The 23,037-nt window shown below is 46.4% G+C and overlaps 1 protein-coding gene across 1 annotated transcript in view; it reads right to left on the bottom strand.

Annotated features, from left to right (window-relative positions):
* EBF2 (EBF transcription factor 2) overlaps positions 1–22,650 on the bottom strand; it is a 192,312-nt gene extending 169,662 nt beyond the window's left edge. The window contains exons 1-6 of the mRNA XM_044225117.1: positions 21,945–22,650; positions 19,301–19,457; positions 18,226–18,289; positions 17,873–17,928; positions 17,307–17,380; positions 11,123–11,191 (exon numbers count right to left, since the gene is read on the bottom strand). Coding sequence (XP_044081052.1) covers positions 11,123–11,191; positions 17,307–17,380; positions 17,873–17,928; positions 18,226–18,289; positions 19,301–19,457; positions 21,945–22,075 — 551 coding nt within the window. The 5' untranslated portion in view covers positions 22,076–22,650. The remainder of the gene's footprint in view (positions 1–11,122; positions 11,192–17,306; positions 17,381–17,872; positions 17,929–18,225; positions 18,290–19,300; positions 19,458–21,944) is intronic.
* Positions 22,651–23,037: the final 387 nt, after the last annotated feature.

Raw genomic sequence — 23,037 nt, 5'->3', positions numbered from 1 at the left:
TTATAGCGAAGGAAAATGTCATCAGTCTGACCCATGGCATGATGCCTGAAAGGTGAAGAATCCTCCAATGCTCCAGTCCAATTAGAAGCTTTGAGACTCAGCGACACTGTATATTCGGCATGAATGCCATTGTATCTCCTGTCCTCTCCTTGCATAGACCGCCACAGTTTGTCCTAGGATCTAGAGATCTTGCCTCTAATCCCAGCTGAATCTTTGACCTGCTTGCTGCACAGCCATTGAACAAGTTGCTCTTCAACTGAGTTTTCTCATCTGAAACGTGGGGTGACAGTCCCAGTATGTAGCTAAGATGAGTCACGTGCATAGCTTTAAATCAATCAGGAAAATGTCCTGCACACCTGTACAAATCTGGACCCAAAACAAACAAACAAAAGGCTTTCTCTTTGTCTCCACAGAGACCCACCTCAGGGCTTTACTGGAGGGCCTCTGTGTGAATAACAGCATATGAAGGTACAACGACCCAGAATGCATGACCATTTTGTGAGTTCTCTTTCTAAAAACTCCTGGCACCCTCTGTGCCTCAAAAAATGCAGGTGTTAACCCCAAAGTGCTGGCCTGAGTCCATCTGGATCCATCCCTGCAAATTCTTCCATTCCTGCCATCCTATCAGTGGGATTAGGAATTTCTCCCTATTTCCTTTTCAAAAGCTCCTGTTATATGTGAGCAGCTGCAGCATTTCTCACCAGTTCTGGCTCCTTGGTGGTCTTGAGGGGGCTGGGAGAGTTTTAGAACAAAACCTTCCTGGAAGACAATGATTTAATTAATTACCCAGTCCAGGCTGATGAAATGTTCACTCTTTATAGACTTGGGTCTAGGCTGCCTGACATGCTTTGAGCCTCTTGTCACCCAACCACTTTCCTTTCAAGCAAACGCCCCCTCCAATTGCAATTCTAGGTCAATATGAAGAACAGAGCAACAGAGAACAATTCTTCTAAGATTTCTATCAACAAATCATCTAATCCAGTCCTAATGGGTAGAACCCCAAGTCTGGAAAATCATTTGTGGGTAACTTCCTTCTTATCTCCTTGGGATATCTCATATTTCCCAACCATTTGGCTTGTTAGCCTCTTGGCTAGTAAAAAATAGAGCCTGAAGAACTTATCTAGCCCCATTTCCTCACATAGAAAAAGAAAGAAAGAACTGGAAGTTCTAGAAGGTTCTCTCTAGATGAATGTGTAGTCTTATCAATCTTTCTCCAGGTACAAGTCCTTTGTTCCCCTGAGAGCCAGCTAGACAACTCTGAAAAGAAATACCTTTCCTAGAAATAAACATCTATTTCTTATTATTAGCACAGAACAACTTCGGAATACTGTTCTTCCACTCTTGACTCATCCTCTTCCTGGCAATCCTGCTATTTAATCACATCATGCAATTTTATGAGGAAGAAGCTGGACATTGAAGCATATCATTATTTGTTCTGCATAACTGCATACAACCACTTGGTCCTTTGATTTTCACTGGGAATTGGTCCAGGGGACCTGTGCAAGCACTTTGGATGAAAGAATGCTAGTAAAGATGAGCTGGTTTGGGTTTTTTCACCTCTTTTCTAAAGAATTACTTGTAAATGGTTTGGATTCTGGCCTCTGAGTTCCGGCTTTCTCACAAACATCCAGGCTACTAAAAAATTCACAGATTGCCAGATGGTACAACAGCAGTTCTTTGCAAAGGATCTGAGCTTTCCAGTGAACAAAGGACGTGTACTCATGGGGACAAGTGGCAACATCAGCAAAAGCTTTGGAGTGGTGGGTGTATTGGGGGAGGGGAAGTGAAATGTGGAGAGGTGAGAAAATGGGTCTTTTACCTCCAGTGACTGCTATCTGGCAGGGGAAACCCAAGTCCCAACCACTACTGGTAGAAGGGAGCACATCCAGAAGAAGATGAAAGAAATAAATCAGAAACTGGGATATTTTTATAGGAAACCACAAAATTTGAAGCTGCCCATCTTCCCAATTCCTGATGGTACAAGGCAATGGAAATATGCCCAAGCTCTGGCTGATAAACTGATAAATTCCCCCAAAAAGGCACAAAAAGAAAAGCATTTGTGAACTATTGGTAACACCTTCCTAATAGGTTCCCTTACTTCCATTCCCGATTTTCTAATTCATCTTCAAAGTTATCTCTCCAAAATACTGACCTGACCATGAAATTGCATTACTCAAAATCTTCTGATGTCTTTCCACCGAACAACAAAATACGTCAAAATACTTTTGTACAGCCATATAAAATCTTACAAAATCCAAATCTTACAAAATCTGGACCCAAATAATCTTTCTTACTTCTCCTACTGCCCCCCCTTCACACATATCCCTGCACTTGTAAAACTACGAGCAGCCTTTCCTTTCATATATCTTCTCCTACATACTTTCCTCCTAGAATGACCTTTGGCCTCAACCAGGAATGTCTAAGTTACAGTCATCATCCTTTACACCTCTACCTAAATGACAATCTAGGTCTTCAGAGCTTAAATCTCTGCCTCTCTTATGGCAGTTTTTACATTTTCCATTGCATCACGTTCTTTTTTTTTTTTTTTTTTCTGCACATCCTTTGTTTTTCCATCTGAACTGCAAGCTCAGATGATGGGACAGCTTCATGTCTATTCAATGTTATTATCCCTAAGAGCACCTTTCAAAGTCTGTAATATAAGAGACCCTTGATAAACATTTATTGAGTGATTCATTCTGCCTCACAACCCTAGATATCTATTCCTGGCATTGTTTTGTACCTGTCTGCCACTGGGGGTAAGACTGCTAAGCAATAGTCAAATACAACTAGTTACAGGAAAGGTCCTATATGAATTGGCAAAGGACTCTGTCATCCAAACTCTTCAAGGCTTGGCAGTCACAGATTAGTCTGCCAATATTTACTGAGTGACTATAGTATCCAAGCCACTTGATAGACACTGTGGAAGATACAAGGTAATAATTGCCATGACTTTTTTTTAAGCATCTCTTCTGTTATGCACTGTGGTAGTCACCTTACACACACTAATGTTTTTAATACCAAAACTCATTGAGAAAGGCAGTATTATCAGCACCATCATAAAACTAAAACCATGTGACACATGGCATCTGGCATCCAAGAATTACAATATGCTTGCAAATGTCAGGCAAACCCAAATAGATTTAAGAAATGATCATATCTATACATCCTAACAAGAGGAAGCACAGGTGTCAAAGGTCAAGTGAGAAGACTCTGGCTTTAAGAACTGATATCTTTTTGGGGGGGGGGAGATTTTATTTATTTATTTAATAGACAGAGATCACAAGTTGGCAAAGAGGCAGGTAGAGAGGGAGGCAGAGAGAGAGAGGAGGAAGCAGGCTTCCTGCCGAGCAGAGAGCCCAATGTGGGGCTTGATTCCAGGACCCTGGGATCATGACCTGAGCCAAAGGCAGAGGCTTTAACCCACTGAGCCACCCAGGCGCCCCAAGAACTGAAATCTTTGAGGAGGCAGAATCTGAAGCAAGTCTTGAAAAATGGACAGGATTTATACCGACGGAGTTTGGGGTGGGTACTCCAGGTAGAGTTGGTATGTGCAAAGGGAGGGAGGACATATTCAAGGTCTGCTTGATGAAACAGATTTTGATTCTGTTTTGATTCATGAGGAAAGAAATGATGGGTCTAGAAAGTTAGAACTTACCTGCCAGCCATTCACCTAGTCTTCCCTGTACTTTTCACAGTTGGTAAATAAATATCTTACTGTGTGACCGTTTAAGCTGTCAGCTCCATGAGAACAGGAAACATGGCAGTTATATTCTCTGATGGTCTCTTAGTGCCAGGAGTTCACAAATAATTTGCTAACTAGTTGAACAATAGAAATATATCCTAAATGAATGAATGATGGAGTGACCTGATGCACAGATGATTGAGCTACTCTGTGCCAAATCTTAAAGTTCTACAAGTCTAAGAAAGCTGGTCCATTGAATAGAATAAGGATAATTCTTAAATACTAATCCAAGAACAGAAATAAACTTCATAACTCTTCTGTGCCATCTCTTTAATCAGCAGGAAGAGAGGGATTTTCTCAAAGGAAATTTCATTTCTTATTTGCCACTTGGTCCAGGCTGTCATCCCATGATGTGTTTCAACCAAAAAGCATGTTTTTTTCTACACCAGCAAGTGGAAGAGTCCCTTCTATCTGTGTCCCCCTAAAATGGTCAATACACTAGCAAAGGTTTTACTAGACAACAAAGGACAAAGAACAAGAAAGAATGATGCATTCACTTTAGGAAGATAATCTGTGTTTTTTGTAAGAAAATCTACACCCTCTCTGAGAAAATGGAATTTTCGCTTAAAAAAAAAATAGCCCGGGGCCAGGTTTTTGTAGACTTTTCATAGTACTGGGCTTCCCCACACCAGAGATGGGGAGACCGGGCATGGAAGGCGCACATTAATAGCTCCCGTAAATTATTGATGAGCAAAGCTGATGAATTAGCATTCAGGCCCCAAACCTGGGCCCTCAGCTAGAATCAGAGAATTCAGAGCTGGAAGGTAATGTGAAGGTCATCCATTAATCCAATGCACTTCTTTTTACAGATGGGGAAACTGAGACCCAAAGAGGCAACTTGTGACCTATGTAATATTAGACACCCAGTTAGTGAATGATCTGGGGCCAGAAGCAGGCATCCTATTCCTAGTCCAAGGCCATATCTAGCTATACAGTGCTGCCTTTCTGCCATGGGGACTGAGGACTGATATTCCATCAAATCTGTCACACATGAATGTGACTTGTACAACCTCAGAGTTAAATGGCACTTCAGAAGCCAGCAGTGCCCACCACTTCCCAAAAAACAGATCCCTTCTCTAAGATCCCATCAAGAGTGCCTCCAGACCATAGTCCCAGGTTTTTCCACTCTTACACAGCTCTGAATTCTGGAAGTTTTTCCTTCCTTTAGACAAAAGTCTTTTTCTCTGGAACTTCTACCCATTAACTACACTCTAATTTCACCACTGAAACTAGCCTGTGACCTTGGTTAAGTTCTCCAACTCCTTAAGACTCATTTTTTCCTCCATATAATTGAAACTTTTCTCAACCATTGAAGATTATTAAGAAGATTATTTAATGAGCACAAACTGCTTAGCACAATGCCCATCATCCAGTAAGTGCCAATCAAATGTTGAGCACTGGTCTTACCCAATCTTCTCGGAGACAGAAGTCTTTGTTCAGGAGGTATGTCTACTGATGTATCAGGCTTGTCCATTTCCAGGGAAAGGGAGGGAGTGGTCACAGATTGAAAACCAGCCTGAGTGGCCTAAGACGGCAGGAACCCTCTTGGCTTTGTGGACATAAATCTCAGCAAGAGCTCAACTCCAACTACCATCTAAATACTGCTTCTACGCTAGAGGAAATAGTGAGTTTCGAAGCTGAATCTTCACCATAAATGAAGGAGAGATTAATGTGGAGTTCATTTGATAAATTAACAAAAATTCTAGTGTTCAGGTTGAATGCAATACCCTCTAGCATGCATGGAAGGTCAGTAAGGGCTTTACCCCCCACAGTTGTTCTCTGGAAGTTCCCATCCCACAAATGATACTTTGCTGGAGTTAAGCAATACACTGAAGAGAGGAATAATAAGTATGGGCCAAAGGAAGGAGGATCTAAGCATGCACTCCAACGGAACAAGGCAGTCGAAGAGGTAGAAAGAGGCAAGAAAAGGATTTGCCAAGTGGCAGAGAAAGAGCAAACAAGAAGCCTGAACCAGAGGGGATAGCAGCAGATGAAGATGCCTACAAAGATGACAGTAGGAGAAAAACTTGGGATTATAACTATTTAAAAAAAAAAAAAATACAGCTGTGCCTGGATGGCTGGGTGGCTGGGTCAGTTTAGCATCCAACTCTTAGTTTCAGCTCAGGTCATGATCTCAGGGTTGTGAGATCAAGCCCTGTGTCAGGCTCTGGGCTCAGCAGGGAGTCTGCTTAAGATTCTTTCCCTCCTTCTCCCTCCCTCTGCTCTTCCCCCTGTTCCCACACACATGCCCTTGTACTCTCTCCCTCTCAAATACATAAATACACAAATAAATAAACACATAAATAAATAAATAAATATAATCTTGAAAGAAAGAAAATGTCCTGTTATGTGGGGATGTGAAGAAATTGGGCCCTTTGTGCATGGTTGGTGGGAACATAAAATGAGGTAGCTGCTATGGAAATGGTTTGGTCGTTCCTCAAATTATCATATGGCCAGCAATTCCACTTCTGGATATATATCCAGAAGAAGGGAAAACAAAGAATCAAAGAGATACTTGTACACCAATGTTAGTAGCAGCATTGTTCGCAAATAGCTCAAAGACTGGAGGAACCAAGTGTCCATCGACCGATGAGTAGATAAACGAACATGATATATTCAGAATGGAGTATTATCCAGCTTTAGAAAGGAAGGAACTTTTGACACATGCCACAACATGAGCGAAGCTTCAGGACATTGGGCTAAGTAAAATAAGCCAGTCACAAAAGGACAAACACAGTATGACTTTGCTTTTGTGAGGTCCCCAAAGTAGTTAAACTCACAGAGACAGAAAGTGGAATGGGGGCTGTCAGGGGCTGGAGGTGGGGGAGAGTGGACAGTTAGTGCTCAATGGGGACAGAGGCTTAGTTTTGTAAGATACAAGAGTTCTGTAGAGGCATGGTGGCACTCACAGCACAACAATGTGCATGAACCTAAACCACTTAGCTGCATGCTTAAAAAGGGTTAAGGGGGTCAGTTTTCGGCTGAGTGTATTTTTCCACAACGAAAAGCTTATTTTAAAAAAAAGGTGGGGGCGCTTAGGTGGCTCAGTGAGTTAAAGCCTCTGCCTTTGGCTCAGGTCACAATCCCAGGGTCCTGGGATCGAGCCCCACATCGGGCTCTCTCCTCAGCAGGGAGCCTGCTTCCTCCTCTCTCTCTCTCTGCTGTCTCTCTGCCTACTTGTGGTCTCTGTCTGTCAAATAAATAAATAAAATCTTAAAAAAAAATTTTAATTTAAAAAAAAAGGAAGATAACATCAGGAAAACCCCCTTGTGCGTACCTATATGCCAGATCTTTTCAAGTCAACCTTTCGAATGAGGTTCATTTTGTTGTTTGTCTGGCTTCTTGAAAAAGAAAATAAACAAAAATACATCAACACAGAAAATGGCACTCCTGGAAACGGAGTTCGGAAATGTGGAGACCAATGTCCCAAGACCAAAAGCTGGGATATTTAGGATGTGAAACATAGGTTGATGCGCCCTTTGAAGAGAAAATATCACACCACTATACGCAGGGGCAGGGACAGCCTACAAAGACTCAAAAAGAACTCTTGCCCTCGCCATCCATCTGACTTTTGATGAGGCTGTAAGAACTGGAAGAGTAAGGATTCTTTTTCACTCACCTACAGTGGGGAACCTGTCCCTAAACACTCTTCCCAGGAGCACCAGATTATCCTAAGAACCCCAGAGTTTCAGTAGATATGCAGAACAGGCTTCCAGACAGAGAAGAGAGTCTGAGAAGAATACAGCCCAGAATAAACAAGGTAGGATTAGCTCTGAGACCACAAAATACAAATCAGGCTTGAGCCTTTTAATTTTTATTTACCACACACAGATCTTTATAAACAAGATTTAGGCTGAAGACCCAAGTAAGGATTATGGTTTCATTGTTGGTTTTGTTTTGTTCTGCTCTGCTGTTGGTTTTTTGTTTGTTTTTTTTTTTTTCCTTTCCAATAGGAACTTTGGATTTTTACACTAAAAACTGATAAACCCCATTGCCACTCTACATACGCACACATTTGTACACAGAAGGAAGGCTCTGCTGGGGGTCCATGATTCAGCAGCAAGTCCTGCTGAGCCATGTGCTGGCCTGGCGTTTTGGAGAGGGGTGTGGCTGCCCAGGAATTCACAAAAGCATGCTGAAAAGACAGATAAGCTTCTAGAAAAAATCAGGTCAGGGAATAATTTAGTAGAAAAAACAAACAAAAAAACAAAAAACCCTGGTCTAGGGCTAAGTTTTAGGAAATGAAGAACCAAATCTCTAATGGGTGATGGCCTTTTATAAATCCAATGATTCTCAGTGAAGGAGCCACAGAGTAGTAAAAGCTATTTTTCACACTTCAAGCAGCCTATTGGAAACTGAGTATCTGCCCAGGATGTGGTCACATGGGCTAAGTGAAAAGTCAAGTTGTTTTGTGTTTGAGCTGGAAGTCTACGGACTCAGTGTGCTAACACTGGTTGCCTCATCCCAGTCAAAACTTCTCATTGGCCATTGATGAGATCACGGACATTTCTGGAATGAGGTTTTTCCTTCCTGTTCTGCTGTATGTCTTTGATTAATAAAAATGGAATTACAACTGAATGATAACTTGTTAACTGCAGTTTAGCAGACAAAATCTTAAAAATGCTGGGTTAGCCAAGGGAAACGACAGAAGGGGTCCTTTGTGGTGAAAACTTTGGGAACCACCCTTGAGCTCCCCATTCCTTCCCCTGAACATGCACAATTCCAAGGGAATAAACCGGCTTCCCTGGAGCCAGAGTGGAGCGTGCCTGTTGTGTGAGAAAACTCAAAGAGAGACAGTGTAAATTAACTGCATCTGGTTAGACTGAGTGAGCAGGGGGAGGAGATAATTAGTTGGCATTATAGGAACAAGGGCAAAGACGAGAGTTCTATATTTACTCAGAGGAAATCCAAAATAGACTACTTTGCACCCGTTTGGTGCTCATGGGGGAATCTCAACATCTCTAATTGGCAGACGTTGAACACAGGGAGTGAACACACAACTCAAGCAAACCCCTGAATGACACAAACCACCCATCCCACTTCCAACAAATGGAAACCTGACTCTAGCTCCTGTTACTTCCACAATGAAGGGAAGAAGGCAAAGGTAAGCCACAAAGATATCCAGGAGCAATAATAAAACCAGAAGGAACAATGTCATCAAACAAAAGCCTGACAGTGAGTAGACAGAACAAATGCATCTGTTTATCATAAAATGGGTTCTTGAAACACCTGATGATGGCTAATTTACCTGTACTCTTGAGTATTTATGTCTCCATGTGTGGATGAGCAACATTTCAAAAGTAATACATATTTCAAGTGATGCAGAGACATCACTGGACTGTTTTACTCTGCAAATGATAGTAAAAAATAAATGCCATTGCCACATAAAGCTCTATCACATGCAGCCAAAATACAATGTCCACCTTCTGAGAAGAATGCAAGGCATTCTAGCACAAACAATGAAAGCACCTAATTTGAAACTCTTCTCTCTGTGGAGACTCTACACAGAGATATAGATAAAAGACTACCTTCTTTTGTACATGTAATGTGTTCACATAGGATGAAAATGTAAATATGTTTGGCTTTATCCTCAGGTGCAGGCTCCTTGGGTTTCTTAATGCAAGAATGGCTCCATGAGGAGTCTTCAGGATGTGTGCTGATGAGATGTAAGGTGCAGCTCAGCATTTGTATGTTTGCAACCATTTCTAAAGCTGGTTTGTGGGTTATTCACCACAAGAGGAGAGGTACTTGTCATGAGGTTGGAGGAGCATCTTGAAAGGGAGCAAATGTGTGTGAAGGAGAGATGATTGGTGAGGTCAGTATGCATGCCAGGAGGGACAGGGTCTGCATCTAGCTTGTTCTCATAGGCTTCAGATTTCTCCCCAGGGATCCTTAGGGCATCCTGGGATGTTGGGAAATGGGGCCATGTGCAATCAACACATCCAAGTCCCATCCAAGTCACATAAGTCAAGACAGACAGTGCCAGGAGGAGGCTGTGGCAGCAAAGGGAACATGAGCCAAGAAGGACGGATGGCTGTGTTCTAGGACCAGCTTTATTCCACTCAGCTGTGCAATCATGGGCAAGTCATATCAGCATTCTTGGGCCAGTTTCCATCTGTCAAATGAGGAAGATGGCTGACCCCAAAGAGTTCTCACAACTCTTTCATTGGGAGCTTCCATGCACTTTCAGAAAAAAAAGAGAAACCAAAACCAAAAAGGAAATTCCAAGCAGCTCCCTAAAATGAGTCTCACCTGAAACTCCTATGATGGCAAAAGTACTCCTACAACCAACAATCATTTGACATTTGGTTATTATCCTCTTCTAAGCATCTCAGAGAAGACTGCAAAACTGCCATGGGTAGATACTTCTGGAGCCTCCTGAAACCTAGAGTGACAGGCAGTACCCTTCGGTCATACCACTGAAGAGCAGAGATGCTGAGTGCTTTGTCCAAGGTCAGGAGTGAGGACAGGATCAGTATTCCAGGCTCCTCATTCCTAGGGCTATGCTATACTTTCCACAAAGAAACCAAGCTGGCTTTCTGGGAAGAATGCCAGAGGTTCCATTCTCCCAGCTGAGAATTCATTGGAATATTGGAATAACAACTTTGGAGACTGTGGTCTCTCCAATCCATTTCAGGACCTGGCTAGAAACATGAAAACCCAAAGAAAGAAGCAATAGGGAATTATTCCGTTTTTTAACGAAAGAGAAAAAATTAGGGGTGGGAATAGGGGATTTCTTAAAAATTACATGATTGCTGGAAGTTAATTTGGTATTTCTTCGTTGGTTTGTAAGTTCTGTTTCCAATCACAAAAACAGACAGCTGAGGATGCCTAAATCACATTTCAATGAATTAGCATCTTGTCCCAGAGAATCTTTCCCACTCTGAATATAACATAAGACCCAGAATGCAATGCTCTGTGGTAAAACAGAATCTCCCTCAGTGCAAGAGAGAGCTTGTCACAATCCCCTAAACTGTAATCTAAACTGATAGTCTTCAAACCCAACAGCAATCACTGAGAATGATAAAGGAGTTGCCGCTTAACTTGGGGTACACTGCCTCTTCCAAGAAACTTACTGAGACCCAGCTCTGCCAGATAGGAGAGCAGGAATCCTTTACCATCCACATACTCCTTATTAGGTTGACATCAGTGCACCTGGAAAAGAATCCCATCATAGATTTAGAGACACGGGTTCAGAAAAGAAGGTTCTGACTTCTTCCAAAAAAGGTCAACCAGAACAAGAAAACACATGTTGGACTGGCTTTGCCTTGAAGACATGAAACCAACCTTATGGCAAATCCCAAGCGATTGGTACTCAGTGTTGAGATTCATAAAGGAAAGAAACCAGGAATAATCGCTTCAATCGCTTTCTCCCCCTACCTGTCGATGATGACTGGGTCTGAAGGAGTCTCATTTCTGTTCCCACAACTTTTCTTCTCACAACATCGACTGTAGATTGGGAAGGAACCAAGAGAATAAAAGAAATTTGTTAAAATCAACAAAATACACTGAGCATACAATGTAGAAACATTCACAAAAGTGATTATGTCCTAGGTAACCTCTTAGCATTCGGTTGCTTGAGTTCAGGATTTATGGCTATGTTTAAACACAACACTGAACCCTAAGCCCAAAGATACTCTCTCAAATTCTCACTCTATGGCTTATAACTGGGTAATTTTCAACAAATCACAACTTTCCCAGGAGCCATATCTGCTTTCTGAACCACGGGCATTTGATTTTTTAATCTATAAGGTCAATTCCAGTTCCATGTGGACTGATTTTATGATTGTGTCTTTTAGATCTGTGTGTCTTAATAAATATTTGAAGAAAGAAGGGAAAGGAGAAGGCATAAAATAGACCCCGAGTAGCTGCCTGGCTTTATCAACCTTATGTACATAATAATAATATCTTTCCAGAGAACTCAGTATACTTTATAAACATTTAGTTATTTATCCATTCCTCTCATTTTCTAAAGATGAAGGAAGAAGACCAGAACCATGATGTACATTGTAAAATTTGGAGAAAATGAGGCAGAGAGACACAAAATGAGGTAGAGAGACCTAAAATGATCTCTCCCATGATTTCCACCAACGTCAAGAACAGAATTGGGACTTCCTGTGTAAGTCCCATCCTGAAGCTGCTACCTCCCAAGACTTCGACCTAGCAAAGTGCTGGGTACCTGGTAGATGCTGGAGAAAGGCTTGTGGAATTATCTGGGAGAGAGAAAGAAAAGAAGAAGCCATACAGCAACTACAGCAGACAGGAAGGACTCTGTTGGACCTGAGCCGTGAGCAAAATGCTCCGATCCGAAGGTGTCTTTAAGAAGGACCTAGACAGATGTGACAAAAGCAAAGGAGACTGGGTGGTGGGGAAGCACCGGAAAATAACCTCCCCTTGAGGCTGCCCACTGCCACCAGACCTCAGGCTTCCAAATACCTCTTGGCTCATTCAAGCACCTGGTCTACCATCACAGGGTTGCTTAAGAACATAGCCTTGACATTGCATAGAAAAAAAAAAAAATGACCATCCACACTGGTCGGAGACTATGCCTCATAACCATCAGGAAATAAGCAAACTAGATGTCAGCACTGCCCTTCCCACAACCTGTTTAAGTTTGAGAGCAAAGCAACACAATGGAAAGATGGCTGAAGTGAGACTCGGGGCTCTGGCGTCCCATAGACACTGTCACCAAGCAGCTGAGAGAAGGTAGTCAAATCTGTTTAATTCCTCTGGGCTTTGACAACCTTATATATAAAATTAAAGTACTGGACTAGATTATCTCCAGGGGCCCTTCTTTGTTTCGGAAGCAGATCCCCAAGCCCTCTTTGGAAGTGATGACAAAACAAGGCAAAGAGCGAGACCACAAGGCAACAGGGACTGTGAGGCCTACCACCAGTCCAGACACAGTTTGCTTTGTGGCTCCCTCCAGTCCACTTGCCCTCTCTGGTCCTCCACAGAATTAAAAAAACAAACAAACGAATAAAGAAGTCTTTGTAAAACTTTTCAAGTTCATGTTCACTCCTACAGGGGTGTGTGCGATTACCTGGCGACTTACTCTACCTTTCTCCAGGAGCAAGATAGACTGCAGAAGTGCTAAACAAGTTGCACCAAATGAGTGCTAGGAGGTTTTAAGAAATTTAATCAAATTAGAAGGAAGTAAAAGAAAAACTGTCTCAATGTTCTTAAATACCAGAGCTTGCCACTGGGGACTTTCTGAAATAATATTTTGCCTTTGAAATTATATTGGGTCTTAACTTTCAAAATTTCAATCCATCCCAAGATTAACACCAATAAAAATGCTGGCCAGCTGCTTTCCCACCTCCCAAAGCCCTTGTCTCTCTTCCCAACTCCCTACCACCACCCACTCCCCTCACCCACCTCTCCCTACTTCTGTTGCTGATGTCAGCAGAATACCTCTGTGGCTCAGGCAAAGCTTTTTTTTCTTAGCAGCACAATTTCAGAAGCCCAGGCATGCTTGTTACCTAAAGACCTTCTAGCTAGACTCCCCTTTGACATCAGTAGTATGTCAATCTAACCCAAATATGTGTGCGACACCAGTACAATTTAATTACAAGAGCACGGACTGTCAGGTTGTGCCAATCTGTTTAGTTTGGGAAGGAATGATTCTGAAGAGGCCGAGTAAGTTTGCAGAATTGCTGAGCTGAATTCAGCTGCTTTCCATGGGGATTTTCTCCGAAGGAATAGAAAAACAGATAAAAATGTAAGCCTGGTGCCTCTCATAGAGGAAAAATGCAGAGAAAACTTAGGACTCAATCTTTCATGTTCCAATGGTAACATATTTAAGTACGATCTCTAATGTTAATAGCACAGAAGAGATGTAGGAGATACTTACTTGGTCCAAGCTATAATAGTAAAGGAATAAAAATAATAGGAATGGACTGCATGTGCTCCATCTGAGCCCCTCTCAAAATTTCTCGGGGTGAGGCAAAACTACTTTTCCTTTCTTTAAAAAAAAAAAGTTCTCATTAAGATGTCTTAGTTACTTTTTTGTTTAAATCTGGTTTCTTAAATGACATTCCATCCTCATGCCAGTAATATTAACATAAGCAAGGGGAAGTGGAAAGTGGAGGACGTTTATGAATCACCACCACCACCACCATCCCCCCGCACCCCCCCCACCCACCCTGTCTGCAAACAATCGTGCTGGGATCAGTTATGTGTTTGGGGGATGAGAAGGACTGGGGCCCTGAATTACTCAGATAACAAACTCCATTCTCCTCTCCCTTTGCTGTAGAGACAAAGCCTGGGCAACCAACTTCAGGTTCAGCTACTTTAGTGAAAAGGCTTTATAGGGTTATCTTCTAACAAGCAATGCTCTAGGTCTGATGTTCCTGGTAAGTGTTTCTTTAAAACAGAAGATTTTAAGACTGTAAAATAGGAAAGGAAGGGGGAAAATAAACAAAGAGAAGAGGAAACTGAACTTGGCACTAGGTTGATTGTGTTCCTAACTACCACAGAGAGGCTCAGAAGGGCTTTTTCTCCCTAATGAATGAAAACGCAGGTTGGTCCTCCACTCCGCAGTTTGACCGTGTTTGATTTATTTTATTCTAATTCTTACTCAGAGAACCTTTCCCTGAAACACTCTCAACCTCTTCCCTCAAACGCTACAGGACGCTCTGGTCCTCCCCAGCTCGCAGAGTCTCTAGAGAGGGAGAGAAAACAAATAAACCAAGTTGGTGATGAGGCTGGAGGAATATGGAAAGCGGCATCCCAATCCTGAATCTTACCTGCGTTTTTCCAAAAGGAAGAAGAAAGGGGGCCAAAGGATGGCTGAAGAAGAAAAGAAGCCCCAGCCTTGGACACAGGGTGTCCAGTCCATCAAACTCCTGTTCAAGACAAGCGAATGTGCCCTTTCCCCTCCAAAATCGTTTTTAAAATTCAACCCTCAACTTTCAAAAATCTGTCTCTAATTTCAAACTCAAATAAGCGCACAGCATGGTGGCTTTTGTTTTGTTTTCTTCTCCCCAACTCCTCCCTGCGATTGCATAACAAAAGTGTCTAAATTCACACCATCTGGCCGGTAAAGACACTGGCCCCACTGCCCGGCTGGCCCATCTGATTAGGACCCTGTCTAGCCTGCGCCTTGTGGCGAAAAGTCACAGCTGTGGGGTTTGCTCGCGCTCAATACAGCTCTGTTATTAGCCAGCTGTAGGCCTTGAGACGACTTCTGTTCAAATTATAATATCTTTTAACCCTCTGAGCATTGAGGGCACAGGGCTGGCTGGCAGCAACATAACAACTAGATCTCTCCTTGCTAATAATTGGCAAAATGAACTAAAGCAGGAAAGAGAGGAGCAGAGACAACTGGGAAAGGGAGGAAAAGTTATTTCTAAAGAGATTTATTTTGTTCTCTCTGAAAGCTCAATGCCAATTTATGAGCTTTTTTTTTTTTCCTTTTCCTAAGGATTACAGAACATAAAACCATTCAAGGAAATTTTCAGGTATGCCCAAGACCAAAGGGAACGAAGAGTAGGAAATAACCCCTCAGAACAGCTCATCTGATTCATTCTTCAATCACTGGCTGCTCTCCCTGGCCCCTAAAATGTGGGAGAAGGAACTTTTTTCCCTTACTGGACAATCAACCAGCTCTAACTGACAAATTGAGATCTTCCCCTCTGATTACATCCAATATTTGCCATCACCCAAACTATCTCCCAAAACACACACACACACACACACAACACACACACACACCCCATGCACAGTACTCATCCAATGGATCATTTATTTATCCATAGTTAATATTTGTTTTTAAATTCTAGTTTGGGGAAGAAAATCACAGAACGTCTTCCCAGGTCTCAGACGCAGAGAAGTTACAGTACATTAAATTTTTATATTGTGCTACTAATGCAGACTAAACTAGAGGCTTTAAAAATTGATGCTGTTACTTAAACAGCATAAAATGAGGAGGATTTGATTGGGCTTAAAAATAAAAATGTCAGCCTTAACTACAGCTGGATGGGGCTTGCGAGTGTTATTTAAAGTGATAGGTATAATTTGTCAGACAATGGGCCAGTTTGGGGGTTTGTTTTCCTTTCTTTTAAGAAGATAATCTCTCCAAACAAAGACATTTAAAAGTATAAAGAGGGATAAAAAAAAAAAAAGTCCTTCAGTTACCCAACCAAATCAAAGTGTTCCATTTAATCTCAGGTATTATATGCAAGCTCTTCTTGGAATTGCATTTCCTTTTTGAAGGAATCTATCAGGAACCCTGGGATAATGGAGTGGCTATCTGCCCACTCCATTACCCATGGCCTCTCCCAGCTACTCAGGCAGGGAAACGCCATTCCCCTCCGCTGAGGCCACGGGCAGAATTGAACTTTGCATTTGGCAAAGTTTGTTTTTCTAATACTTGGTCAAAACCAAAACAAACATGGCTGATTGTTATGGTTTCTTTCTGACTGGGTTGGGAGGGAGTCCAGGCAGCTGGGAGCTGCCCATAAAACAGTCCAAACTAAATCAGATGGCCCGCAATTATCCAAAACTAGCAAGTCTGGAGCTGGTGGACGTTCACTGGAACAACAGCAGAGTAAGGAAGAACAGGTTTTTCTCTCCAATCCGAGATTTGGGAGGAAGAAAAACGTGTATGACCTTGACATTTAAATGTTTATAGTCAAATAGCCACCTCTTTCCAGAGTTTCCGTTTCTCTTTTGCTGTGGTGGGTCCCCAGTACTCAAAAGTTTGTTCAAAGGATGGATAATTAAGTGTGTGGATGAATTTCTTCTAATTTTTAATTCTCTTCTAGTCAAGCAGAAGAAGGGACTTAAATGGAAGGATTGGTCTCCGGAAAGAAGATGGGGGAAAATGCAGGGATCTGGAGACTACACCACTCACAACTTGATGCTCAGAATCCAACTGTTGCTCTGGACCCCTGTAATGAGGTCGTCTCCCCTCCTCTCCCACTAGTGGTCAACGGGACTGCTCTTTCTCTCCAGTAGTTTCCCCTGACCTCAGAAACTCCCCTGACAAGGGAAATCTTCGGAGAAGTGACATTCCCCGAGGAAGGAAACCCTTCCGCATCACAGAAAGGTGCCACTGTGGTTGGGGGTGGGGTGATTCACCCTCGGGTAGTTCCTCTCCCAGACTGCAAGTCTGTTCCAGTGCTTTGACTCCATACTCCACAAGTAGCCCCTCCTGGAAATCTACCAGAAGCGGGCAGAACAGGCTGGAACCTAGCAGTGCGGACCTCGGGTGGAGTCCCAAAGTCTGCAACCCCAAACTTGGCCCGGAGCTGCCCAGCCCCTCCCTGCACTGCCACTGACTTCGGGACAACAGAGACATTCCTCTTAACGGAGGAAACTCCTGAGATGCCGGGCTTTAAAATCCTGAGTGGTTCTTAGTTTCCTTTTGGAGTCCTAAGGGATATGCTCTACGAATCTGGCCTTTAAGGGGGAGTTCTGGCAGATCAGCCCCCTGGGGTAAGGCCTCCATCCCTTGGAGCCACCACTCCTGAATGTCAATGGCTGGGAGGCACGCAAGCCGGCCAGCTCGGCTCACCTGTCCCGCTTTCCAGCAAAGCCCGCAGGAAAAAGAGACACTTACCTGCACATCACTTCATGGGTCAGGAGAACGCGGCACATTTCTGGATTCTTATTTTGTCCCTCGTAAGCTATGGGCTGCAAAGGAGTGTGGGGAGTTTGTGGGGGAAGCAGGAAGGGAACACAGGAGGGCAATGGAGAGACAAAGGAAAGGGGACTTCAGAACAAGCACAGAATTGATTTTTTCCCCCTCTGCCCACAACTTCATTAGGAGTTAGCACAGAACCTGAGCTGTGGCCTGATTAATTCAAGTGAAAGAATAATAGAGAAGTTTGCCCTAGTGAAGACATATTTCCTGCAAAAGGGAATGTTTGGGAGGATGGGATCTCCCACCAATTGCTTCCTCTCTTCACCCCTTTGCTCTCCTATCCCCAACCCCAACCAGAAAGAAAGAGGACACGGTGGGGAGAATGGGAAAAAATTGCTCTCCAGGTTGGACAAGGGGCTAGTTGATGTGGAGAGGCATGTGAAGTCAGACCCAGGAAATTGTGGGGGGGTAGGCAGAGGTCGGGAGGTGCGGTGCTGGGGGGTCAGGGTGCCCAAGGGTAAAGGAGACCGGTGCCGGCTCACCTGCTTGGTGACTGAGTCGATGAGCCTGACGTATAGGTCCTGCTCCGTGCGGACGCCTGTCGGGGAGGGGTGGGGGCAAGAGGTAAGGGCCACGGAGCCGCTGGTGGCACCCAAACCAGTCCCTGCTCAGGGGGATGGAAGTCCAGGCAGCAACCCCCGGCTCCCGACTTCAGGCAAGCACTTGGGCTGTGCGGTCCTGGGGGCAAAGACGACGCACTTGCCTCTGGCCCTGCCTGAGCCTTCTGCAGCCCTGCATTCCCCTGTCTGGAGGCTGACTGCAAGTGACTGCGACGTGGTCAGCCGCCCTCCTAGCAAGAGAAATGAGCAGGCACCGCCCGACGCTATGCGCTTACCATTGCTGTAGAGGAGCTGTAACTTATAGTGGGTGCCGTTGTTGGTCTTCTCGTTGCCTTGTTCCTGAAAAGACAGGCAGTGTTGAGTCCCTTGCCTTCCAGCACCCCCCACCCAATGAAGGAAAAACTAGAGAGCGCGCCCTGCACGGCCTCCCACCGCCTTTCCTGCCGCTCACTCCTCAGCTTTGAACAACCCCCTGCCCAGCCCCAGGTCAAAGGGCACTAGCGTCTGCCCTGGGCCAACCTCTGAAACTTGCTATGGCTCTGGCCACTTGACCCTGGGCCACCCCTCTGTCCCTCCCCCTTTAAAATGTCCTCAGAAGTGTGACGACGCCCCCCAGGAGCTGACAATAGGACACCCCACCAAGGATGCCTTTAAACCAGCCCCTCCCAACCCAACGGGGCTCTGTCCCTCCTTAAGAAGTCCCAAGGCTTCCCTTGGCAGAAAAATGCAGGGACCTGTCATTGGCAATGGCAGCATTTGGCTCTATCCCGTCAAGACTGGAGCCTCTGGGGCCACAAGCTCAGGGACCAGGGCCCAAATTCGAGGGGGACCTCAGGAAGCTTCTGCCCTAAAGCTCCGCAGGCCCAGAGAGGGCAAAAGACTTTCCTTTTGTCACATGTCCATTTCATCTGAGATCGAATCCAGCCCCCAAACTCAAGCCTGGGTCAGCGTGGACACTGCACAGGGGAGCGAGAATGGAAAAGTGGGCTCAAAATAGGGAAGGCGGGTCAAGACTGGGCTCTAGGTCTCCACTCCGCAGGCACTGGCAGGTGTGTATAAAATAGAATAACCCCAGAAAAGGACATGCTCTGGTCTGAAGGGGGTTTGCTCCACGGTCAGTCCATGCGCAGGCTCTGCTAATGACCCAGAGGCTGGGTTCATACAGCCGCCAGCACCCCCGCAGCGAGGAGGTGCCCGAAATTGACTGACTCAGAGGCTGGGGCCAGAAGCCTCGATTTATCATTCCTGATGATATGAGTGGAAAGGTGTCTCGAATGACAGATGGAATCTTTAGTATTGTGCAAGGAGGTAGTTATCAGGCTGTGAGGAGAAGAGGGGGACCTCGCTTACTTTGTCGTTCTCCACAAAATCAACGAAGGCTGTGCGCTCAATCTCCACCGGCTGCCCCTGCCTGTCATAGAGCGCCAGAACGAAGTGAAAGAAGTTGGATTTCCTCAAGTTGGAGGGAGGCTGCTTCTCAAAGTGGGCCCGAGACAGGGCGACTCCGCTGAGCAGGAAGAGACACGGGGGACACCAGACCAGAGGGAAGGAGAGAAAGACACCACATTACCAACGTGCCTACACAAATACCACGGGGGGGGGTGTTGTCAAGGGTTCTGGTCCCCGGTCCAGAGTTCTGGGCCCCTCAGACCTTTTTTGCAATTGAATGTAAGAAAAGGGGATGCTTTCGAGTAGTTTCAGTGGGCACAGGGGTCGGCTTAACGGGACCACCGTCCTGTACACCGCCACCACGGGCTGTTCCAACCTCCGGGGCATCCCAGCGCTCTGCAGCTCACAGTCTGGCCTTTACTGGAGACCGAAAGATCCCCAATGCGGACCAATGTCCCAAACAACCCCAAAGGAGGCAGCCCAAGTCTTATCCCCATAAGGCCGTCTCTATCGTCACCCTCAGGTAAAGCCCCTAGCTGGATCAGGATTTGGAACTAGGCCCCTGGGATCAGAGCAATAAATGCCTCCTTACTTTTGAAGAAGCGACCCTTTTCCTTCATCTTCATTGGAGCTAACTGACCTATTGCTACCGGTCACTATGCCTTCCTTGCTCTCTCCCAAAAATTGGTGGGTGGGGAACCCCCTGGGGCCGGGCAGAAAACCCAGAGCCCAAGCTTCAGCCTACCGGGAGAGGCCTCTCCTCCCGCTTCCCTCGCTCTTCCGAAAAGTTGCTCCCCGGACAGTGGCAGAGTGGAATCCCCAGGATCAAGGATCGCGGGCCACTGCGGACGAAGTGATACTAGGGACCCCGCCCCCAGAAGTGCTGCGCTTGGAGAAGGCAAAATGTTATTAAGAGGCGGAGAGCGTCCTCGCCTGGGGCCAGGGGGATCCCTGCTTAAGCTGCATCTCCTGGCGGCGACAGCCAAACCCGCTGACCGCGAAACCCAAGTTGGAGGACCCGGGAGGCGCCCTCGAGCGTTTTGAATGTGTGCACACACCTCCCTGCAGACCTGTCGCGGCCGGGGACAAACTAGCCGCCAGATCACATTTAACAGAAGTCTCTGGGCCCAGGCGAGCGCGCAGATGGCCAGGGCTGCCCCGCGGCGCTGGGATCTCTGGGCCTCCTACCCCAGGGCGCGAGCACTTTCACTCTTCTGAATGGCGTAAAATTCTGGCTAGAGTCCGTCACCCCGGCTGCGTATTACAAGTTTAACAATTATTTGATCCGGGTAAAGGAGGAAAGTAGGGGAGGTGTCTTTAAGGTGCTTGGCTAAGGAAATGCGCTTCGGAGCCGGGCCTGCGAAGCTGCCTGATTTCCCTCGGCGGAAGCTCTAAGAGACCCCAGACCTCGGCGGAAAGGCGCCTCAGCCTTGTGCCGTCTGCCTGGGGTAGGGGTGGGGGGATGGCAGCGCTCCGGGCTCCTGGAGAAGTGAGGGAGCCGCGGCCGCCCGGGTCTCCTCTCCTCCGAGGGTGGCGGCTGGTTCGCTCTACCCGGGACACCTGGAGATGTGGCCTGTCTGGGAAAGGAGGCATTTCTCTGAGTGATGTCAGAACTTAGAGGGAGATGGCTAGGGGAGAGGATAGGAAGGCTGGAGTCGTGGGAAGAAGTTCGTAGGCTCTTTGGGGTTTGTGGGAGGGAGGCTGTCTTTCGAAGGCAAGGACGCGGAAACCATAAATCCCAGCTCAGTAGTGGGGATGAGGGAAAGAGACTAGAATGTCTTCGTGGGGTGGCACCCTAGACAAGGAGTTTACTATCTCAGCACGCGGACTCTTAGAAACAAAGTCAACTTCATTAACTAGCAAAACTAAAGGCTGCTGATGCCTGCGTTTGCCGCCGGTCTCCTCTCCTCGCCTTTCTTCCTCTTCTGCAGCTCTTTCTACTGTTATTCCTTCGTCTTCCCTTTTTAATCTCTTGTCTTCCCTCACCCCCTCTTCCTTAGGTCTGGTCCACTGTTTTATCTCTGCGCCTGGACCTCCAGCCTGCCCCCCGCCCCGGAGCTCCCGGACGCTTTGCCTTCCCGGCAGCGGCTCCAGCCTCTCCCACTCCTCGCGTCGCCGCCGCCATCTGGCCGCGGGGCTTCCGGCCTTCAGGAATCACCCGGCAAGATGCGGGAGGAGAGGCGCTTGCGAGCGGCGTGGCGACACCCGGGAGGCGCCGGGAAGCCCGGCTCTCCGGCGGCCGCCGCTGCCAGCTCGCGTCCTCGCACTCCGCTCCCGGCTGGGCCCGCATCGCTGGACTAAGGGCTGAGCCCCAAGGCGTTGGATGCCACTTTGTTATTTTTCTTCCCAAAGAGTGGTCTGTGGGGAAGGAGTGGGGGACAAACACAAACGACCCAGGCAGTTCGGAAACTCGAGTGTTGGCTGCGGGGTAAGTGTCCCCCTAATTGCAGCGACCTGCTTGCCCCAGGTCCAGCTCCAGCGCGCAGGGCCAGGACGACAGATGGGGGGAGACAGAGGGGGCACACAGACAGACAGACGGTGAGAGCGAGAAAGGGAACGAAGAAAAGACTTCAAGAACATAATAATGGTGAGGCCGTATCATTACCTCTGCGCAGCGACATTGGCGTCCACCACGCCGACATTCCGGACCCAGGACCTGACCGAATCCATCTCGGCACCCAGCGATTTCTCTTTCAGAGCTGGTCCTCTTCCTAAAGTATCTTGAATCCCAAACATTTAAAAAGTCTGGTCTACTGTCGCTTTAAAAATACGAGTTACAACACTGTCCCACTGTTCCCAATGCTGTCACCAAACACCAAAACGTCTCCTCCAAAGCAATCCAAGAAAGGGGATCAAGAGCCGAAGTTTGAGTCTCTCTTGGGGGGGAGGGGGCGGTAAAAAGAGATAACCCGTCCTTTGCTCCGCGCGTGAGGTGCGGGCTGATGTAGTTAAAGTTTGCTATTTATCCTGCGCAAGTTCAGATCTGCCGCCTCAGGGCCTCCGTCCTAGGTCGCTCGCATCCTTCCAGCTGCAGTGCTGCCTCCAGAAAGTGATCACAATTTAGAAGCATCACCTGTTCTGGGAGAAACAGGAGGAGATTGATGGCTGCCTAATCGCTCCCCTTCCTCCTGGTCCCCCCTCCCTACTCCTCCCCACCGCTCGAATTTAGGAAAAAAAAAAAAAAAAAAATCCCCAACAGGATCAGTTCTAAAAGGAAGGGAAAGACCCGGAGCGGAGAGGAGGCGGTGGCTGCGAGCACCGCGGAACCGGGCTGCAGTCGTGCGCTGGCCCCATGAATGGGTTACCACGGCCGCAACCGCGGGAGGCGGAGCCGCGGCCCGATAAGGAGCCTCATTTGCATGGACGCTCGGGATTGGCCGGCGCTGGGCAGGCCGGGCAGACGTCCTCCGGCGGCGCGCGCCACGCTCGGCGTTGCTGGGAGTCGGGGAGGTGAAAGGGGACAGAAAGCTGTGGACGCTGCGTCCTTCCCCGAACCCCGTGTGCGTGCGTGGGCTGGGGCCCCTAAATCAAGCCGAGTAGTCGGGCCCTGCAGGTTGGGATGTGCCGGCTCAATCTGGCCGCGGGAGCGAGAAGCTTCCGTGAATCGCGCCACTAGATGCAAATTTTTGTAGCCTGCGGAGAGGCATATTCATTCTTATTCTCGGGACTTGAATCTGTGTGCATGTTTGTGAAGAAGC

The sequence above is a fragment of the Neovison vison genome, chromosome 11 (genome assembly GCF_020171115.1).
Source record: "Neovison vison isolate M4711 chromosome 11, ASM_NN_V1, whole genome shotgun sequence".
NCBI lineage: Eukaryota > Metazoa > Chordata > Mammalia > Carnivora > Mustelidae > Neogale > Neogale vison.
The sequence above is the reverse complement of the archived record's forward strand: the minus strand, read 5'-3'. Positions and strand labels throughout refer to the sequence as shown.